At 40.5% G+C, this 22,748-nt stretch overlaps 1 protein-coding gene and 1 long non-coding RNA gene across 8 annotated transcripts in view; one reads left to right on the forward strand and one right to left on the reverse strand.

Moving 5' to 3' along the window:
- Positions 1-33: 33 nt before the first annotated feature.
- Positions 34-22,748, forward strand: part of LOC109372538 (uncharacterized) — a 60,328-nt gene continuing 37,613 nt past the window's right edge. For 5 of the 7 annotated variants that reach the window (XR_002122077.1, XR_002122068.1, XR_002122083.1 and 2 more), the window contains exons 1-5: positions 34-198; positions 4,740-4,954; positions 13,117-13,204; positions 14,430-14,479; positions 16,981-17,129. This is a non-coding gene — a long non-coding RNA (uncharacterized LOC109372538). The remainder of the gene's footprint in view (positions 199-4,739; positions 4,955-13,116; positions 13,205-14,429; positions 14,480-16,980; positions 17,130-22,748) is intronic. The other 2 variants (XR_002122081.1, XR_002122071.1) reach the window with 1 other exon arrangement.
- The window catches only part of MYOZ2 (myozenin 2), a 26,779-nt gene continuing 21,165 nt past the window's right edge, over positions 17,135-22,748 (reverse strand). Inside the window, exon 6 of the mRNA XM_019625797.1 lies at positions 17,135-17,576. Coding sequence (XP_019481342.1) covers positions 17,342-17,576 — 235 coding nt within the window. The 3' untranslated portion in view covers positions 17,135-17,341. The remainder of the gene's footprint in view (positions 17,577-22,748) is intronic.

A 22,748-nucleotide genomic window follows, 5' to 3' on the forward strand; every position in this document is an offset into this window, starting at 1 on the left:
CCCCTCGGAGCTGGCCCCGCCCCCGCACGCGACTTCCCGGGCTCTGGACCTGCCGCGCCGTGTTCCCGCGGGGGCTCCTCGGGGCGCGCGAGCCGGTGGACTGGCTCTAGGCGCGAGATCCCGCGAGAGCAGGAGCTGGAGGCTTTTCCCGAAGGCGGGAGCGGAGCGTGGGTGGAGCGTGGCGGAAGGTGGCTGCAGGTAGGGCTGCGCGCTGGGGACGGGGGAGGGCCAGCTCCCCAAGTGGAGGTGACTGTGCCGGTGCTCTGCGTCGCTTATTCGATATTTTCTAAGGTCAGGTCCACCAAGGACCGGACTGTAGGGTAGGTGGCGGCACCTGGAAGAAACCCGTCAGTACTGCCTGCCATCCGAAGTCCAGGCGGATAGCCGGAAGTTCCCTGTGGCCGTGTCTGAGTCCCAACGATGTTCGCAGTTAAACGGCTTCCATTGGCAGGAATGTATATCCCCCAACTGGTTGTTTCGTGACGTCATAAGATGGACGCTTCAATAAGCGTATTGACCCGGTTAAAGGTTAATTGTGGTAAGAACAATTTGGCTGCCTTCTTGCCGTGCTTTCGAACAGGTTTTAAATTACATGCTGCTGCTTGGGAATTGGGCTAAACTCAGTTTCGTAATAAATTGTTTCTTGGAAATAGTAGTAAAAGAAAAGCCCACTGTCATCTTTTGTATCAAAAATCCCTCTCAATAAGTAGTAAATGAGGTTCTGGGACTCATTCCAGCGCTGGCCTACCTGGCGCATACAGGTTATGAAAGTTCAGTACGCTCGTAGGTAACGCTGAAAGTGTATTTGAAGAAATAAAATGGAGAAACATTCTAAGTTGATACGGGTGAATGGTGTTTGAAGCTGAATCAATGAGAATGTATTGAGCATTTACTATGTTCCCTTGACCCAATTGGGCACTGTAGGGAATGCAGTGAAGCTTAAGACATGGTTCCTGCTTTCAAGAAATGTAAAACTTTTGGAGGAGGAGGAAAAAAATCTCTACATTGAAAAAATAGTAATAATGATAATAACACCATTAACTCTCCCCGTGGTTTCTCTAGTGCCACTTTCTCCTGGTCCTGTAACTGCCTTCCTGATTCACTTCAAATATTTTTCTTCCCCTTGTGAGCCCTCTGTGTTCCCAGCCTCTCCTTTTTTGTTGTTGTTTAACGTTCCTCCTCTTTGCTCCTTGAGGAGTCTTTTCTCTTTCTCGGGTTACCTGTCAGGTGTCTGGTGCACCAGGGACTCCCAAATGTGTATCTTCAGGTCAGATCTTTTTAAGCAACAGCACCTTCATTTGGCTTGCACACAGTTACCTTAACTATGTCCCAAATTGACATCCGCGTGTTTACTTGTCACTGTGTCTCTGCCCCCTCCATATGTAACCTGGCCCATTTCATCCCTATTTCAGATAATGGTACCCATGGCCCAAGTCAGAAGTCCATGCGTACCCCTATATTACATTTCCTTCATTCCCTCTGTCCTAATAACAAATTCTATTGACTCATCTCCTTGAGTATCTCTCAAATCCACCCCTCTTTTAAATCTCCACTCTCACTGGCTTAGTCCATCAAGTAATCGTCATCTCTCCTGACTCATCCCCCTTGGACTATTATAGTAGACTGTAGTCACTTCCCACTCCAACCCAACCTCCATTCTATTAATAATTTTTCTAACGTGAGAATATGATCATGACACTCCGCTGCCAGGATTTTGTCAGGGGCTCCCAGTGGAGCTCCTTGCGATCTGGCCCCAGACTGTTAACCTCACCTACCGTTCTTTCCACTTGCTCCACATCCACCCTGATCTCCTTGCTCTTCCGTGATGTGCCTGGGTTCTCCCAAGATCCTTCAGGTCTCAGTTGATTACTTATCTCCTCCATGGAACCTTCCATAACTTTCTAAGGCAGACTTGCCCTTCCTCCACCCTTTTTGGACTTCTTTCTATTATAACAGTGATGTTGTCCTATGGTTATTTCTTTGCAGAGGTCACTGACAAAGCAACCCCCACCTCCACTCTTGAAAAAAATAATTTGAACTTTGGATGTTAAAGACTTGTGCCGTCATTACCCTTCCTCATTTAGAGATTACAGAAGAATGCCTATGCGGTTCACCCTGCTCAAGAATTCGACTGAACACTGACTGTACACTTTCTGCCTGTTCCTGGCATATCTAAGTACTGAGTTTTCAATGAGAGACTTGTAATAGGTCACAAGTTAAATATCATGAGGTCAGCCTGAAGCAAACAGGTGAAAAAAAGCAAAATCGGTATTGTATGTTAGGACAGGAGTTGGTCCCAGAAAACTTGGAAGTTAGCAATGTCACAACATAGATTTTAAATGTATTGCCTTTGAGAATTACTGTATGTCCTTGAGGGCTAAGTGTGTGTGTGTGTGTGTGTGTGTGTGTGTGTGTGTGTTTGATTCACTGTTTATTGATGGACCCAAATTTATGAAGAGCAACCTCAGCACCTTACACTGACCTGAGATCATGAGAGGGAACAGGCTTGGAGCACCAAATGCCACCTTGTGTTGTCCAGCTGAGACCTGGCCAAAGGTAAATTACTGCCACACTTACCCACCTCTTACTATTATTCTGGGGACTAGAACTCCGACCTCGGGAATCTTACTACCTTGTGGCTAGACCCACCTGATCACGGACCGGTGGTAGGAGTAACAATACTCTGTCCTGAGGAGCTGCGATCCAGGAGGTGATCAGCAGCTAGAGACATGGAACACTGTGACTGAGCTGGGCGGGGCAGAGTGACATGAGGCACAGAGAAGTGGTAGCTGAATGGCCGACTCAGGATTACATACTGGGCAAACTCCTGTTTCCCTAAATGCATGAAGGAAACGAGGGCTGGTGAGTTTTATTTCCTTACAAAAAACTTATCAAGTTTTACTTCCTTAGCCCCTAGAGAGCAGGGACCGTATTTTTCCATTGTTGTATTTCCAGAGCATAACACAGCCCCTGGCACAGATGCTTAACAAGTTCACGTTCAGCGGACGGAGTGAAAAATTGGAAGTCTTACGGATTTTTTAGAGAACAGACGTCTGTGCTGCCCAGGATGGTGGGGGAGGGCCTCTGCGGAAGAGCGAGTGCGAGCTTCAGCTTGGGAGTCATAGGTGGGCACACCTGAAGGCCCTGAGGCGAGAGACGTGAGCGCATGCAGAGCAGAGTTTTAGAAACAGTGATGAACAGGCCAGTGCGGGCTGTTAGGATGTTCCTGAGCGAGATGATTCGTTTAGAATCACATGCAGAAGATGTGAGGGGAAATTATAGCAAGAAGATGAGCTTCACCAGTGCAGTTCCAGAGAAGTCTTCAAGCTGTGACTTGATGATGAGGTCACCAGAACCAGGCCGTCACCAGCCACCACTTCCCCCTCGACACACTCACGTGCCAGTTGTGACACCACCCTCTCCTGGCTCTGCTCCAACCTTACTGGCGGCTCCTTTTCAATCTGCTTTTCTCTTACATTTTCAGTCTGCTTTTATCTTCTAAAGCAGCGGTTCTCAACCTGTGGGTTGTGACCCCTTTGGGGGTTCAACGACCCTTTCACAGGGGTCGCCTAAGACTATCGGAAAACACATATTTTCGATGGTCTTAGGAACCGAGACACTGCTCCTCTATCCGTCTCCATGCTTCAAGACAAAATTTCATTTATTTGTAATTAGAAATATATTTCTAATTAATAATATAATTACATATTGTTTTTGTGATTAATCACTATGCTTTAATTATGTTCAATTTGTAACAAAATACATCCTGCATATCAGATATTTACATTACAATTCATAACAGTAGCAAAATTACAGTTATAGAGTAGCAATGAAAATAATTTTATGGTTGGGGGTCACCACAACATGAGGGACTGTATTAAGGGGTCACGGCATTAGGAAGGTTGGGAACTGCTGTTCTAAAGGATAATGTGCTTCAGTACCCAGCCCTGAGATCTCATTTGTCCCATAGATTTAAATCCATTTCCCACACAGATCCTACATGATCTGCCCCTACCTCCCTAACAGCATCTCATGCTATTCAAGGCTTCGCGTTCTTTAGTCCCTAAGCCTAGAACTGTGGCTGTCCCAACAGTCCCAGTTGAGAGCCACAGTTCTAGGCTTAGGGACTGTGCCTAGAAAAATCAACTGGGACTGATTTTTCTCTCCCAGGGGACATTTGTTCAGGTTGTCCTAGTTGCAGGGCCGGGGGGAGATGCTGCTATTGATATCCAGTGGGTTGAGGCCAGGGATGCTGCAAACATCCTACAGTGACAAGACAGTCCCCTACAACACAGAATTATACATTATACGGTCCAAAACGTCAATAGTGCAAAGGCTGAGAAATCCTGGCCTACAACACTCATCCCCTGAGTCTCCCAAGCGGCCAACGCCTTTGCGTCCTCCATACCTCAGCTTTAATGTTACCTTCTTAGAAAAGCCATTCTAGAACTCCTGGCTTATCTCTAGCACAGTGCCCTGTTTATTCCCCTCATAGCATTTATTACAGTCTGTGACTGTGTTGCTGATTTATGTGCTTACTCGCTTATTGTCTTTCTCACTAAAAAAAGTCTATGAAGGGCCTGTCTCTCTTGATTGTCACTCTGTAAAGCCTGGTACAGTGACACAGAGAAGGTGGCAATAAAGAGGTGTGTTACAGCCATCATCTGCAATAATGGAAGCTTAACCATAAGACTTTCTTGTATTCTTTTTGCTTTTTCCTGTAAAATGGAAATACACAGTTATCAAGAGAGCAGAGAGAAGACTCCTAGAAAGAAGCTGTGGTGACCAGTGCTTCCTGGAAGGCTGTGGGCCTGCTGTCCGAGTTCACACACACTTCAGGAACACCCTTGCGTCCTGAGAAGCTTCCCAGTGTCAGAACCAGAAATAGAACTCATGGCCGCATTAACCACTGTCTGTGAGAGGCTAAAAATCAGTCGGGAAGGAAAGAAGAAAGGTAAGGGACAGCACGAAAACATGAGAGCAAATGACAGCACTTTTACTCAGGTGATATCTTAGAAGGTTAGAAAACCTCATTTTTTATTATGCACACAGCTGAAAAAGCTGTTTCAAAATGTATTTGGAAGTGTCTGGTTAACATACATTTCATTTCTTTCAATTAAGGAAGTATCTATTGTGGACATATATTGCTTTGTCTTTTCCTGCTTTTGTTAATACGTCAGACCACGTAACCACAGGGTAGGCATAATTCCGGGTGGGGTACTTCACCCTTTCTGGCTGAAAGGATTGGTATGGGGGTGATTCAGGCTAATTAGCATCCATGCCCAGGGGTTTTCAAATTAGAGCTTGCAGAAAAGATCCCTATTTTTTCTGATTGCAAAGCTATAGAGGTGTGAGCTCAGAGCTGCTGTGGCTGCATGCCTTGCCATTGAGTGTAGCTGGTCTGAAAGAGTAAGGCAGATATGGGGGGCAGAGGGACAGAAAGAGGGTCCCTGAGGCCCCTCTATCTTCTTATAATAGAGAACTCAGGACTCCTCAAAGCTCAGCAGCTGATGTTTTGTTAAACATCAGATCGGACTCAGTACCCGTGGGGTTCTAGTCAGCTCTTCCTTAGCCGGAACTCTGTTGGCCATGCGCCACAATCTTTCTAAGCCTCTGCTATACCAGAGCCGCCATTTGCGAGCTAACCATAGTTAGTGATTTTACCAGCGGACACCTTAATTTTTGCTGACTTACTGTCAGCTTAAGCGATTTCATTACCCTTGTATGTTATTTCACATGGAAACATCCTAATTTCTTATCTGTAAAATTGGGATGAGAAATAGTACTTATATATGATGTCTTTTGATGATGCCCCAGATAAAACAAGTGTGAAGCCCTGTACTGTGTTATTATGGCCGTCAGTGCTGTTATTAGGGTCGCCGATACTGTAGTCATCGATGCTAATGATGCCTTGAGAACCTACCGACTGTTTTCCTTGCTGTAGTATGTACTTTATGACAGTCTCACAGATGCCGGAGGCTTCACATGTCATCTGGTCCAGCCTCCCACTCACTGAAGGATGGTCCTCACCAGGGGTTATCAGCCTGTGTTCCAATATGGTGACAGGGATAGGAAACCTGATGCTTTGTGGGCAGCTGATCCCTTGTTAAAACGTCCGTAACTGTTAAAGAAAGTTTGATCACAATGAGCTGATATCCACCTCCTAGTAATTTGCACGCACAGGTCTTATTTCTGTCCTTTGTAGGCACGGGAATCTCAACTCTCTCTTCCATAAGATTGTTTAACTTTGAAAACATCTTTTGTGTTTTCCAGCTAAAAATCCTCAGTTCTCTCAATATTTGAAGGCCAAGTCAATATTAAACTAATCAATTCAGCTTCCGCTCATCCTACAAAGGATTTAAAGTAAAATCTTATAAAAAAAATGAAATGAGGTGAATTCTAGCATATACTATTAAAGAGTGGTCAAGTATAAATAAGAAAAAAGAATCAGAGCTACAGAAACGACAAGTAAAACATTAGGAATGAGAACAAAAGAACAGAAATATGCATGAGCCTGCAGCTTAAACCTGTTTGGCTCAGATCTGAATCAAAAGTGGGTTTGATATTTCAGTTATCAGTAACAGGAAGACATTTTTCTGTCATCACCTAAAGTGCTTTTCCCCACGTGGGCCTTTATCTGAGGAGGAGACTGTTGTTCTCGCTCTGTGTCAGTATCTGCGCTCCCTGACAATGGCTCACCAGTCGCCCCTGGGAAATGCAGCGACAGGCTCATATACCATCCGTGTGACTGGATGCATGATGCTCTTTTGCTGTCAACCTCTGAAAAAAATGAGGCACCCAAAAATAAAACCAGGCTTTTACAATTAGCCTGACTGTGGTTTGGGGAAATTATACCCTCTCTTGGTCCAGACACTGTTTTTTTTTTTTTAATCAAGACAGTTGAAGTAAGATTGTTTTTACTTACTCTGCGACTACGTCACTTTGTTAGCCAATGTAAGTTTATGTTAAAAAAACTGAAATTTTATTGGATGATTTTGTTTTTGTGAATTGATAGCAAGCCAGGCTTCCCAAATCTTAATGTCACTAGTTTTTTAGACACAGAAGCTTATACTGCCTCAGACCATGAGTGGCTTCATCATGTTTCTTTCATATCTTTAATATTTCCTTTTAGGTTCTGAAGTTTTAGTCCACATCTCATAAGAGCCACTATTCTTCCTAGATTTTTGTGTTGTCAAATTACTATCTTGTTTGTCTTTAGCTGAATCATTGAGGAAATGTTGAAGAGGCTGGATTCCTGATACTCAGCTCCAGCTGTGGCCAAAGTTAACCTGAATGGTGGCATTAAAACTATTTAGAAAGCCAAGAAGAAACCATATGTAAGGGCAACATGGTGTCATAAAAAAGCATGGCCATTAGACCTGGGTTCAGATCCCGACTTTACCGTTTTGTGTTTGCGTGCCCCGAGCAGCTGTGAATGTCTCTAAAGCTCTAAAGTTAACATGAATAGGAGAAATGCCAACCAACCCCCTGTGGGCATTTATTTGCATGGTTATTTTTGGGGTGGGGCGGGCAATGCTTTGTAATCTGAGAGAAAACGAAAGACACAGGCAGTGGAATTGCTTGTGTTCAGAAGCAACCTGATATGATATGATGTGGTATGATATGATATGATATGATAGAACCTTGAATGGAGAAACTCTTCTCTTAAATTAACAAGTAGCTGTGTGGTTGTGTGCTGGTCCGCTCACCTCTTCTAAGCCTCTTTCCTAATCCATAAATGAAAGGATTGGACCACCTGCTCCCAGCTGCTAAAGACTTGAGATTAAGGAGCCTCTTCCCAGTCATTATTTAATTCCAAAATATGTGTCAGGAACTAGGTGCTCTGTGGAGATTGTTTTACTTAGCTTTCCCGACAGCCCTAAAATATTAATACTTAGATATGATTAATATCCTTGTTTTAGAGACAGTGAAAGTGAGGTACCTAGCACGGTGCCTGGCACAGAGGAGGCACTCAGTAAACATCAGCGAAACTACTAAAGAAAAGAACATATCAGGTACATGTGCTGTCTGGTCACAGCCATGGGAATACAGTAAGTAGAAGGCAGTGAAGGCGCGCTATACTATACCAACAGATCCAGAATTAAAGGCCAAAATAGAGACTTTGTCATTAAGCCCTTCACTAGGATTCTTGTTCATAAATATCTTTAATTTTTTTATAAAACAAGTTTTTAAACACGTCTTACATATAATAGGCTCTAGAATCTTAGAGATGGAAAGGAACTCAGAGATTAGTTTGTTAAGATCCTTCACTGTACAGACAAAAGCCTTAAGCTCAGGGAGGTGGAGGTACCGAAGCCCGTGATGGGCGGCTGCGTCCAGTTCCTACACGCTTGGAATCGGCCTCGTGCGAAATGTTGTCCCTGACAGAGTCTGAAGTTTTGTGAGAGATGATGCTCTGAGCGTGCAGCGGAACTTCTGTCTTCAAGGATTGTCACCCTGGGATCCTTCTGAAAATCAACAGGAAGGGGACGTGAGGAGGACGTCAAGGGCATTCACAGTGAAGATTCTCTCTTCCTGAATTGTGATGTCCATAGCAGTTCTCTGACTTTATGGGAAACCCTAAGGTGTTCGGAAATTTACCAAGTGTTTTCCTACCCCTCGGGAACCTGACAGATCTAAACTGCTGTGACGTACACACACACGCGTGCACACACGCACACAACTGTACATCTTGGACTGACTTGTGTCAAGTAGTTCTTTGAGAAACACGATGGTAACTAGCACCAAGCCTTCTGCTCATAGCATGTTGGCTGAGACCCTGATCCCAGAGGAAGTTGCCCGGAGAGCGCATTTCTTTGTAAAGATGACAAAAATATTCAGGGCACCAGTGTTTTCAAGTTGAACTTCCTTGTTGAAATTCACTTCACAGTCAAAATAGAAGAGGGAAATAAGACATTTTTGATAGAGTAATAAAATTGTTGGAAAATATTCAGTGATAGAAATACTTCAAAGAATTACAGGTGTATATAAAGGCAGAAATCCTGGCATACTGAGCTATTTCTAATTCTGAACTGTTAGTGCTCTTGAGTCTTTCATTCTCTTATCTATGGAACAAGCCCTGAAATTGTGCTGGAAAAAAACTTACTAACTCTTGGCAAACAATCGCACTGGGCATCAAAGCCTTTTTGTACATTTTAAAATCAAAGTTTTCTGATTAAATTGTTTTCTACAAGTTTTGTTCTGCTACTGTTTCAAATTATTTTAATTCTGAAGAACTCTATCAAATTAGTTATAATAGTTTTAATGTGATGGAGAGAAGCCATTTCAGTTGCTAAAAGCAACGCTAACATTTCAGTTTCAAAGCGCAAGCAGCATAGTTTCCATTATGATCCAGTTCACATGAACATGTATAAAATGAAATCACAGGTTCATGAAACAACACTATTACTGTGAGCGATGTACTCAGATATTATTTTACTTTATTTCATTTAAGAAGCTGCTAATCACAACCAACTGAATTGATTTCTAGACCCCTTAGCGGAACATAGATATAGTTTGAAAGACATGGAGCCAGAGCTTTTTAGAGGAAGGAGCAATATTTACTCCTTTCTTTAATACAGTATGGAAATTTACTCCCAGTTAGAACAAGAGTATTCATTTTGATTTGGTATCATCACCATTAACAATTCCTTACTAATAAAAATAAAACTTCCTAGTGTATAAAAAAAAAAAGGGCCTTCTCTGGTTCCACCTTTTACTAACATTCCCCCTAATTCACATTCTCATTTCTTTATGGTTAGTAAATAGGGTATTTATTATATAATACCCAATCATATAAGGCTGTATCTATACAGGTAGAGGTCGATATGGAATCGCTTACAGTATGTCACCAGAAGATGTGCGGATTGTCCCCAGGTGGATGAGTGCATTCTCGATTGAGATGGGAGACAGAATAGGATGATAGGAGTGTTCGCTCAGGAGTAGAATTCTTGGCTCCGAATTTTAGACATGCACTATGAGATTGGGCTAGTTTCTTAACTTCTCTGATCTAAGTTTCCATACTGTAAATGAGGGACTGGATCTAGAATATTTCAAAATAGTGTCTAATTCTAAAGTTCTCTGATTCTAAGCAGATGGTTGTTTATTTAAACCAGAGTGTTTCATTATGCTATTTGCACAGTACTAGTGGGTCACATTTGGCAAAATAATAACTTGTTCTTTGCTTACACTTTTATATCCAAAATATTAACATCGTTTTGCTATGCTAACGAGGACACATAACGAAATATCACAGTGTGGAATTGTACAAAAGGCATAGTCTAATACATTCTGGTAATTATGATTACGAACCATAATTGATACATTTATCCATATATGCATCTGACAACATGATAATTTTTCGGCGTTGCTGTGTGTCTTAGTCTGTTTGGGCTACTATAACAGAATCCCGTAGGCTGGGTGGCTTATGAACCACAGACATTTATTTCTCACAGTTCTGGAAGCTGAGAAGCCCAAGATCAAAGCGACAGCAGCTTCGTGTATGGAGACAGCCTGCTGCCTGCTTCATGGAGGACAGTCGTCTCCGTTCCCCACCTGGGGAAGGGGTGAGGGGGCTCTGCGGGACCCTTTTATAAGAGCATAATCACATTCCTGAGGGCCCCACCCTCATGGCCCCATCACCTCCCAAAGGTGCCACCTCATAATGCCATCACGTTGGCAGTTAGGATTTCAACATGTCAGTTTTAGGGAGAACATACACATTCAGCCTATAGCATTATAAACTTGTAAGCTTAATGTGTTTTTAATAGATTTTGATGAGTTTGGGAGGAAACTTACTGTAATTAACGTTAGACTATGTTCACATCTCTTTCTGTGGACCAGGAGTAGAGAACATGCTTCTCAAATAAACGAGGTCCATTTGGATTTACGTTCCAAAGCAGGTGCTGAGCCTGGAGTGCTGTGTGGCCCCGCAGAGAGCCATGCTGGGGAGCCTGGGGACGTGCGGCGCCCCGCTATGCTTAGGGTCTTCATCAGCACCAGTTTCACATGTAGGTAGACTGAAAGTGAACGGGCATTAGGAAGCGAGTTTTACAATGAAGCTGGAAAGTGGAGATTGCGAAATACCCCTGCCTGCTTTTTCAAGGTAAGGTGGAGAAGAAGAAAGGGTTATTTCAGGCTGATGGCGCGTAGGTGAGCTTTCCATTATTTTATAGAGGAATGGCCTCCTTTCCCTGGTTATGACTTCCAGGTGCTTAATTTCTTTAAGCAGGGTGGAGCCCCCCCTCAAGAGATAGGGACTTGGGGAACTGTCTTTATTCATTACACTCTAGAGATTATTGTGCCAACGCATTAGAATCCAAGTGCAATACATTTCTTGATTTGGAATATTGCAAACAGGTATTTAAGTGAAAAGTCATTTTAGTTTTTTTAAAACGCAGGGTTATGTAGCCACCAGTTCCACGGGAACTCCCTTCTGATTGTGTATTCTGAGGAGACTGACCCAGGGCCATACTGATTTTTCTCAAGTGACAGAAAATACATGAGTGTTCACAAGAAATATTTTAGCGAGATCCTAAACAGGCTGCCTTCGTTGCAACTTTGAGTCTGGAGAACGGAGCTAATGCTAATGCCTATCCTAAGAAGTAGTTAGGCTACTTGAGTGTTGCTGATTATGTATGTATTTTATATATTCATTGCTGCAACATATATTAGTCCCAAATCAGGGCCAAGCATATGTATCCCAAAGCAGTGCCAGCGTAACTGCTAATCTATTTTAGTTCTAAATGCCTTTGCCTTCTTACTGTGTGATCTTGATAGTTTTTTATTTTGTTAATAACAATAGCTAACATTTATCAAGCACTTACCTTTTATTGGGCAATGTACTTTATAATGCAGTATTTTTAAGATAGATACTAGTATTATCCCCATAATTAAGATACATTTATTTATGTAACAAATTTTTATTCTTTATTATGTACCTGGCTCAGAGGATGCAGCAGTTTAGAAAAAAAAAGCAAAGTCCCTGCCCTCATTCAGAAGGCATTCATTCTGGTGGGCGAGAGAAACAATAAAAAATAACACATACTGATGCGTGGCAGCCAGGAGCCTCAACCCAGCAATGTAATGACCTGTTATGTTGTACTGTGACCTTCACCGTGGTGTCCTCGCCAAGGCTGCTTCCCCTGTGTGCTCCCCGCCAGTGACTGACAGGCCAGTGACATCAGAGCAGACCTGTGCCTGGAAAACGCAGGACCCCTCTTCAGGTGGCTTTGGCTCTGGGATCCCCCAACAGCCTTGAGGAGTCTCCCCCAGACTGCACAGCGTCCAGCACATGCCCAGGCACCCCACTGAGGCCTCTTGGGTCTCCCAGCCTTTGCTGACTCCCTCCTCTTTTCTCTCACATGGGCAGTTTTCCTAATGTTAGGGAGTAATAAGTGCTACAAAGAAAAGTAAACGCACAGTAAGAGGTTAGAAGTGTGCTCTCCTATATAAGGGTGGTCCAGGAAGGTCTCAGGCAGAGGTGGCGTTTGTGCCACATAAAGAGTGAAGTAAATTGCTTGAGGTCCCATTGCTGCTTTATGGTGGATCAGCTGAGTCGGCACTTTTAAATACACTGCCTTCATGTGTCATTTGCAAGTGGGATGCTAGAGAAAATGTAAGAGAATATCTGAGTGACAACTCGCATCTGACAATTGCATACATGTAGGACAAAGCTCCTCCTAAATCAGCGGTTCTCAACCTGTGGGTTGCGACCCCTTTAGGGGTCGCCTAAGACCATCGGAAAACAAAAAGATATTTACATTATGATTCATAACAGTAGCAAAATTACAGTTATAGAGTAGCAACAAAAATTATTTTAATGGTTGGGGGTCACCACAACATGAGGAACTGTATTCAAGGGTCGCAGCATTAGGAAGGTTGAGAATCGCTGTTCTAAATGAAGGGCCCCAGAAACCCATCAAATAATACAGTTAGCATCTGTACAGCCTGGTTTGTATGTCCCTTCCACCTGTTCCATTCTGGCATTCCATTTTTTCCCCTGTTCTTTTATATTTGTTTTGTTAGTGCTGCAGCTTCTATGCTAATTCTTCAATCAGCAGTTTCAAAATAGGGCATAACATTGAATTTATCTTTTTTTCTTCTGACTTTTTCCAGTCCTGTTTCCTGAAACGTCTCAATCACCTACACTGCCTAAATTGTCACTGAAGTGTATTTCAGAATATGACACAGTACTGGATAAATGGTAAGCACATTTTTTCTGGATAATGATACTATCTTAGAAATAGCTTTCCCCCTCTCTGCCCTATGTACCAAATCTTCCCAATGAAATCACATCGTATTGAGAAGCCACAGCAAGTTTATGTCCAGGGTGGAAATCCAGTTCTTCTGTTTAAGGAACTTAAATAGGAACACACCCTTTTATTTATCTAATAATACTGCAGCTTAAGCCATTGAAATACACAATTTTACTTACTTTTTTTCTTAGTTCTGAGAAGCTTAACCTTTTAAAGCATACTTTTCTAAACACCCTTTGATACATTTGAGAAGTGCTATGATCAGTTGGTTTGGAACAGATTGCCCTTGCTTGCTTTTTTGGCAAAAGCCTGGCACTCTTCCACCTTTCATAGAAAATGAGCTGTCCTTTCTACAGAATTGTAGTGCGTGTGGAGGTCGAAAGTATTTTTCATAAGAAAAGGGGTATTCGAGGCAACACTTTCCTAAGCTTAATAAAAAGCAGTCATGGCTGAGAAACTGCCCTGATGTCAAGTAAGTTTTATCTTGCATAAGCGGCAGTGAGGAAATTCCAGAATTAATAAGTCTGCTGGTGCAGCTGTGCCCTGAGTTGGAAAGTTCATGGTGTTCTTTTCATACTCACGACTGGACATTTTGCTCCACATCAGCCTTTGTGAGAATACTTGGCACCCTCCATTTCCAAGCTCCTAAAGCGTTTATATAAATGGGTCTATTTAGAAAAAGTAAAATTTTAAGTGCATGCGATAAATGGCCATTTTGACTAAAAAAGTCTTTTCCATATTTGCAGTTGATTCTGTAATAACCAATAATAAGTTGTTTTTAATTACCAAGTCCTTTCAACTACTGGTTAAGGAGTGGAAAATACTAGCTTTGAGAAGTGGTTGAAGGGAGTGGACAGTCCCAAGCCAAGAATAATCTTTTTAAACATAGTTCTAGTTATTAGTGGAGCTGTAGCTGTTATCTAGAGAACAGTTGGCTAGCTGATCATCAAGAAATTGGCAAAATAAAACAGGAGATACAGTTTCATGACTTAGAAGTCTGTTGAACAGTTGAATGGAAATTGAGAGTTTCCTGTGAAGTTTTGAAAAGAGAAAATATGGAAAGGAATGTTTGTGGTGTTATCACACTAGATGATTTCGTTCAGCCTTACGGTTATGAGTGGCATGCCTGTCTCACCTCCTTGTCTCCTCTGCTTGGCCCCTTTGACTTTACAGAGGAAGGCGACGCAGATCGGAAGGGCTCGGCGCTGTGCAGAGATGAGCAGGTTTGATCCGAGTACACTTTCGTGTTTCTCTGATTTCATACCTAAACATGCATATTGCTTGCTTATTTAGTTCACTTTTAACACAGTCTGAGAGTTCAGCATTGTATGATTAAGAGTGACGACGTTGGAGGGTGACTCTAAAATACCTCAGTTTATAGCTGCATTGGTCCAATTAAGGTCATGGAGGTTTTTTTTATTATTTTGTCTAGACGTAATAAAATAGCTTAAGGCTGGGTTTTATTCCGAAAGAGAAGTAATTGTCATGAGTTCTTAGAGCATATATTTTTGAACCAGGCTTACCCAATTCTTCCCTTTTGAACTAGAATTAAGCTAATCACCTTCGTTCTCTGAGGCTCAGTTTTATATGAGACGGAGCTTCTTTACAATACCTTCCTCACAGGATAATTATGCAAATAAACTAATATTACACTATATATATTAAATAGCCGTTCTAAAGCAGTGAGTGTAGTGCTTCGCATTCAATTGTCCATCAACAAATATTTTCATTCCTTTACCTTGTCTTTTAATTGTTTTTCTTCTTTATTCCATTTTTCATGTATACACATGTGGGTGGAAAAAAATGTCAGTCTTTCTGCTGTTCTAAATAGACGATCATATTTCTTCAGACTTTGAAAAATTTAGCTGCTCTTCATGTCAGCGGAAACCCCATTTAGTATTCCTTTTGAATTCTTAACTGTATAGCAACTGGAGTGTGAAATTTTGGCATTTCTAAAGGTGTCAGACAGATGAGCTAGAATTAACAGACACTTCTAAGAAAGGAAGAAATACAATAGTGAACAGAGGATTATTTCATCATTTTCTACCCAATCTTCAAAAAAAAGTTCTTAGGATTCTCCCTTTTTAAGTACTGCTTTATGGTACTGGGCAGAGCTGTTCTATAGCTCACATATTGAATTGATAGCCCCCTTGTGGTGATTGACAGAATGGTGACATTGGGCATAGATTTTGTCTATTTAGAGGTAATTCAAACCATGCAATAAAATTCCAACTTAATGAAAAATTGTAAATCATTTCAAACTGCTAATAAAAAACTAAACCATTTCAGCAAAATGCATAATAGAATATGACTAATTTTTACTTTTAAAATTAAAATGAACAAAAACTGGCATGATGGGAACCTCATATCTAGAGTTTATTGAAGAATGCCAACATTATTATTTTAAAACAGGTAAACACCAGAACATAAATAAAGCTAATGTATCTTAAAGATATACAGAGGGTGCCAAAAAATGCATACATGTTTAAGAAAGGAAAAAACTGTTTTAAAATTGTAATACAATGAATGACGCTAGCATTCATATGATTAACGCCATCTTTTGAGTGAATGTCATACTATTATACATTGCTACCATAATTCAATTCAACTGTGAAAAGTAATACATAGATAACATCTCTTAAAATGTGTACAGTTTTTTGGCACCCCCAGTATTTTAAATTATACAAATTACCTACCATGATAATGTGTATAAATACAATATGTTGATATTGTTACTTTATAGGGATTGCATTTTTCATAAGAAAAAAATTAATTTCTCTCCTTACAAGTTCAGAGGATGATTGAAACAACCACCAATCGCAACACTACATACAGCATTGCTACTTAGCATTTTCCTTACGCTATTCTATACGCTCCTGTTCCTAGCTCCTGCATTTAATCTGATAGATAGTTTTCTGTGGATGGAACATTTCTTCTCCATTTAAACAGAACTCTTCACTGAATTGAAATAGAGAGAACTGATGTTTATTTCTGACCAGTTCTATATTATATACTCCCTCAGTCATATTTTAAGGTATATCTGTAACTGGATATTAGTTTGAGTCTTTTATACCAATATAGTCACGTATTTCATGAGAGATGTGTGCTATATTACTTCCAGATATGTTTGTGCTCTTCTGTGTCTTGTTTTTGTTTGTTTTATAGCGATCCTAGTACTTAAGGATTGGAGCAGAATTTAAAGATTCTGTAAAGACAGCTGCCAATTCAAATTACTTTCCCTTCCTCGCTCATGTACTTATATTTATTTATATGTATATTAGTGTGTATTTTATTTGTCACTAGTGTTCTAAAAATGTACACATGAAATTGAACCTGATCTACACACAGCTTTGGGACGTGTAGGGCTTGAGTTCTGAGGACACCTTGGTCTCTGAAATGGTAGCAGATGACGTGCCTTGTGTCATTGCCTCAGACTCCTTGACTTAATACTGAGCTAATGTAACAACCCAGCTTTACTCTGGAGAATGTCTGGAATACCCACCTAATGATACAAACAATGCCGAGAAAGACAAAGCCCTTTAGAAGCTGTAATAATGACTAATGAAAAGACTTCATCCAGACATGCTACTTTATCATGGTCACGGAAAGGAAGAACCCAGCCCTTTTCTCCATCAATAATGTTTGTACATGATCTTCAATAGCTTTCATCCCTTCAATAAAACTCGGAGTGAGTCTAAATACCTTGACTATGTTTTGATTCCAGAGTCCATTTGAAAAACTTATTCAGGAATAATGCGTCTGAAAGGAAACAAAGATGAGACCTTTTGTTGTCAGTTTTTCTTCCTGGCGTCCTCGGTGAGAAAAGGCTGGGTCGTTGAGACCAGATGAAAACAAAATTATGAATAAAGACAAGTGAGTTAAAAGTTTTTAAAACAATATTTTGTGTTGTTTATTAGTATTTGAGTTGAGATTGAAATTAAATGCCAAAAAAGGAAAATCGCTAGATTGCCGTTAAGATACTGCTAGTAAAGGTGAGTGTGAATGGCTTTGGCGGTGAGTAGAATAGTAGTAATAAAACAGCGACAGTGGTGGTCAGCGGTTCTGTGGCACCCACGGCGTTCTTTTCACAGGTCGTCCGATTCCGGCACCGTGCTGTCCTCTGCAGGCTCAGTCGTTATCACGATAGGGATGTTCTCAGATATCCATCCCTTTGGAGTCCTGTTAAAGGACCGTCTGCCAGACAGAGGGTTGGTGAAGGCCATGAACCTGGAATCTGTGAGAAGGAGTAGCTCAAAATCTGGAACCTTGAATTTAACCATTTTTGATGCTTTTTCAAAACCTCCAAATGGGGTGGCAACTCTGTAAGGAAAGAAAAAAGAATAAATAATTTTCAAATTTATTTGCTGGAACACAGAAAGCAACTTAATTCATGATGTCACAGGCATGTTTTTACGCTGTATTCTTAGTAAGATTTCCAGTTTTTGACATCTGAGACAAGCATTTCCATTTAAGGGCTGTGCCTTTATGAGAAAGCAGAGAATTGATAATGAAGTGGTGTCAAGTCCCTTTGTGTGTGCGCTTCGTTGCTTCGTTTGGGATTAAGCCAACCTAGCGTCTGTACCCTGAGATCACCCCAAATGTCTGCCTTTGTGCCTTTGTAGCCACATGTCTTTCCCCTGCTTCAGGCATTTCCTCCCCGCCTTCATTCCACCTTAAATTCCAGCACCCCGCCCATCTGCCCCTTCCTCGGCCAAATTCCTGTAGTGTTGATTGTCACATGTCAGTCATTCAGAGTTTCTGAGAGGGTGCTTAGATTACCATTAATCTCAGATGTTAATTTAGAACATCGAGTACCACCCAGGTGCTTTATGATTGTTAAACTTCAGAGTAGAGTAATGGGTGAAAGCCGTTGTGGGCTGGGCACCGTGCTTCTCAAACTGAATCGGTACAGGATACACCTCGGGCCCTTGCTGAAGGGCAAATGCTAATTTAGTCAGTCTAGTGTGTGTCCTGAGATTCTGGCTTCCTACCCAGTTCCGGGGTGATGCCGGAGCTGGTCTGTGGACTGCACTTGGAGTACAAGGCTTTACTGATTGTCTTGTTAAATTCTCAACAACAACCTTGTGAGTTGCTTTTATTAATATCCCTATTTAATGGATGAAACTGAGGCACAAATATGTGAAATGACTTGCCCACAGTGACCCACCTGTTAAGTTGTAGAACCAGGATTGAAACCCAGGCTGTAGGCTCACTGCTTTTCTAGTCACTACCCTATTCCACACCCCACAAGATAATTTTTAAGGGATACTGGGCCTTCTGAGATCACTTTCTAAGTAGAACGGTGTGTTTAGGAATGTCAGCTCATGCGGGCTGTGTCTGAACGTCAAGCCACGGTGCTGGCGCATTCATGATGCAACTAGCTGATTCAGTGTCCCACGTTTTGTCATTTGATTTAATGAATTAAAATGTCTTTATGACTTGAATTGGATTCAGTCCATAATTGAAACTGCTTATTCTTGGATGTCTAAGATGTCCAAAACAATATTTTATCATTTTAGAAACTCAACCATTGTATATAGTTTATTCATTTGTTGACTCATTCATTTATTCATGTGACAAATATTATATCTAGATGCTTTGTTATATGCTAGGAATTCAAAGATAGAAAGGCTGTAGTGGATCTTAACTTCAGTGAGCTCACGGAGAAGTAAAGAGTGAAACATGAGGAAAAGACCAGCACATTGTGGAATAAGACAGTTCCTGTAAGGGAAGAAGAATTGTGTGGATACGGAGGAGCTTGGGGTAACAAGCACCGGTCTGCCTGGTAGGTCAGGAAACGCTGCTGAGGCTGAGAGCCTGGGCTCCGCACCAGCTATGTCGTTTGTAGGGACCCGTGCAAAGGGAGAACTCAGGGGCCTTGTTAAAAATTGTTAAGAATTTCAAAACCGAAACAGAGCATTGAGCCAACTATGGTCCTTCCAGATGTGGGGCCGGGCAATTGCAGAGGCCACTCGTCCTCTCCGGGAGTTAAAGAATATATGCTCATCCACTGGGTACAAGAGGCTAGACTTGAACATGTCTAGATTTAGCCTGAATTGGGTCAATAAATCTTGTGTTTATGAACTCCAGAAACGGATTTTACTCATTTTCTTTCTGAATTAAATCAAAGAGGAAATGTTCCTCTGCCACTGAAATCCACCATTTGGGCTTGGCACTTAGGACACTCCTTGTTCCCTTTTCATCCAGTTCTGTGTTGTTTTTCTTCCTCCCAGTTTGCGGGTCATTTTCTTCTCTTGTAAATGAAAACATTCCCTTCCGGCCCATCACCCATCTCCTACCTCCTACCACTGATCCAGGGAAAGGTTGCTGTTTGAAAAACAGAGTTTTCTTTTCTTTGGCACCATTGAGCCTGTATCCTGTTTGTTTGAATTTTTATTGCCCTCTGCACACAAAGTAAAGAAAGTCCATTAAGAGATGTTAAGCATTCAAAGTGAGATATTTAAGACCTCTGAAACTAGGTTCAAGTCTTAGTCAAAGTTAGTGAAGCATGAATTTCCACTAGAACATTTGGAATATTCTCCTGAAAGATAACCGTGTATCCCTATAACTCCCATAACACAAATTCTTCAAACATACACCTGACTTAAAATGATTTTTACACTTTATCAACTCTGTAGTGAATAATAAGGCTGTTCCACTCAGATGCATAGTTAATAGATGCTTTCCTGTTTGATTTTTGATCAGTCATGGCATTGCATTTGTATAAATAGTGCTGGACATATGATCCACCCATAATAATTACTGATTGTTTTATAAGGCAAAGAATAATGTAAAATGATTGTATACAACTTAAAGTACTAAGTACCTAATGTATGTAACATATTTAAAGGTACTTTAATCTTATAATCCTAGAATTTATTTTACAGATGAGGAAATTCATACAAGGAGAGGTTAAGTGGCATAGTCACATAGCTTTCTGAAGCAGAACTAGTTTAATACCCCTCACATGTTGCATGGGTTTACTATAATATTATTTGAATATAGTACAATATTTACATATGCTCAAAATGAGAACAGGAATACAAAGTTGTATTAACTGTGTGGGCCATTTTGAAATCATGATTAAACTTGGGAGCCAGTTCTCATCCAGTCATTATCCCTGATGGATGCAACTAGGCTGCAGCTCACCTTAAACGACGCTTCGGTAACAGCATCTAGTAATTATGTGCAATAATGTGGGGCCACCAAATAATAGTATTTTACTCATTGCAAAGGACTTGGGGAATATTTGGAAGCTCTCTCCCCCCCCCTTTCTCTGTTGCTCTCATTTGTTTTTGCAAAAATGAAAAGAATAGATAGATGTATTGAAGTCTTAATATAATAATGTTGAATTATTTAAGAAAGAGAAGGAGAAATGATACTACGTCTTATTTTAGAAATGTGTATATATAATAGTTGTGTGAGGAACTAAATTTCTGGTCAAATTATTTCCTCATAACCTTGAGTAGTTTGATAAAAATAAAATCCTGTTAAATAACCTACAGCCGGAAAGATATTAACCCAATTGTACCTGGAAATTATTTTAACCTCTTTTTTTTTAAATTAGTGGAACGTGTACTGGACTGATTCAAAGAATGATTTTTATCACATTTAATTTATGAAGGGCCAGGTACCTATTGAGATTATTTTGCCTATGTGATTATTTTTGAAATAAATTTATTGAAGTGTAAGATGCATTTTAAAAAGTGTACAAATCATAAGGTAAAACTTGATGAACATTATCTATCTTCTAATTACGTGTTGCTGGTATATAAAAATATCATTAATTTTTAGGCTGACCTTGCACTTGGTGACCTTCCTAAATTTACTTACTAATTCTAATTACTAACCTGTCGCTCCCTGTGGACATAACCATGTCATTTGTGAATAAGGACAGTTTTATTTTTCTTTTCCTATCCTGACACCTTTTGTTTATTGTTTTTGTTTCATTATCTATCAGGGGTCAACAAATAATATCTTTGTCTGAAAATGTGCATTAAGTTTGTTTTTATTTTACCTTTTACCTTGAAAGAACATTTTCACTGGATATAGAATTATAGGCTGGTGGTTATTTATTTTGTAATTTTAAAGGTGTTATTCCCTTGTCTTCTATAATTCCAGTTGGGAAATCACTTCTCTTATTTTTACTCTTTTAGGATAATGTGTGTTTTATTCCTGCGTGATAAGATGCTCTTACTGCTTTGGTTTTCAGCAGATTCACAGCCATGTGCCTTTGTGTGGCTGACCTTGACCCCTCCGGGGTCAGGTAGTACATCCGGAACCTGTCATTTGATGCCTTTTGTCAGTTTGGGAACATTCTTGGCCATTGACTCTTCCTATATTGCTTCTGCCTTATTCTCTCTCTTATTCCCTGCTAAGACCAATCACACACATCTCTTGGCATTTGGATTATTGTTCCAAGTGTGTCTTCAGCTCTTTTCCTGCATTTTGAATCCTTTTTTTCCTCCATGCTCCAGTTTGAACATTGAAGAGAATCCTCTCTTCAGCTGTGTTTAATCTGCCATGCAATCTATTTAATTTTTAAAAACACTTCTATTAATAACTATAGCATAAGGACAGAAAACCTCATAACAGTGTACAATAGCTGTTCTAGCATGAGCAACCTTGTAACCAGTGTGCATGCTAAGTTACATCGGAAGCACTAAACGTGGCCCTGCCCAGTCACCATGCTCTGCTCCCCTGCATAGTCAGTCTCCAATATTTTGACTTTCACATTAATATAAACTTATAAAGTATATATATATATATATATATATATATATATATATATACACACACACACACATATACACACATATATATACATATATATACACATATATATACACACACATATATACATATATATATGTGTGTGTGTGTATACATATATATATATATTTCCTTTATATGTTAAGAACCCAAGTGCACACCTTTTCAAGACTGTGGTTCGGTTTTGCCTGGCTGGCACCAAATGCTGGGCTGACACCTCTAAATTTCCCTTAAGTTCAGGATCTTGGCCCATCAGTCCCTACTGCCTTGATAGTTTTTCAGTCATTTTTTAAAATCATTTTTATGATAACTCACTTTTCTAGTTGTTTTTGTGAAGTTTTTCTGATATAAACTAGCCTGTCATAGCTGGAAATAGATTTTCTGTTTCCTACCGTTGTGACCCTATATGGTCTTCATTTAGCAAGCGTGTAGCCGGAGCTATGACTACACTGCATTGCCGTGCAGGAGGCTTCTGGAATCACCCATATGGCAGACAAGGTCTCAGACTTTGTGCAGCCAGGTGCGTGTACTAAGGACAAAGGATCTGAAAGTCACCTGTCTGGGATTGTCAAGATATCAAACCATGTTTGTTTCGCCTGTTAATGTTGTTTACCAATAATAAAGAATCTAAGAATAGACTGTAATGTTGATTAACATTAAGCCCTTAAATTTTTATTTCTATACTGATATATATATATATATATATATATATATATATAT

This window comes from Hipposideros armiger, unplaced genomic scaffold, assembly GCF_001890085.2.
Source record: "Hipposideros armiger isolate ML-2016 unplaced genomic scaffold, ASM189008v1 scaffold_1, whole genome shotgun sequence".
In the NCBI taxonomy this organism is placed as follows: Eukaryota; Metazoa; Chordata; class Mammalia; order Chiroptera; family Hipposideridae; genus Hipposideros; species Hipposideros armiger.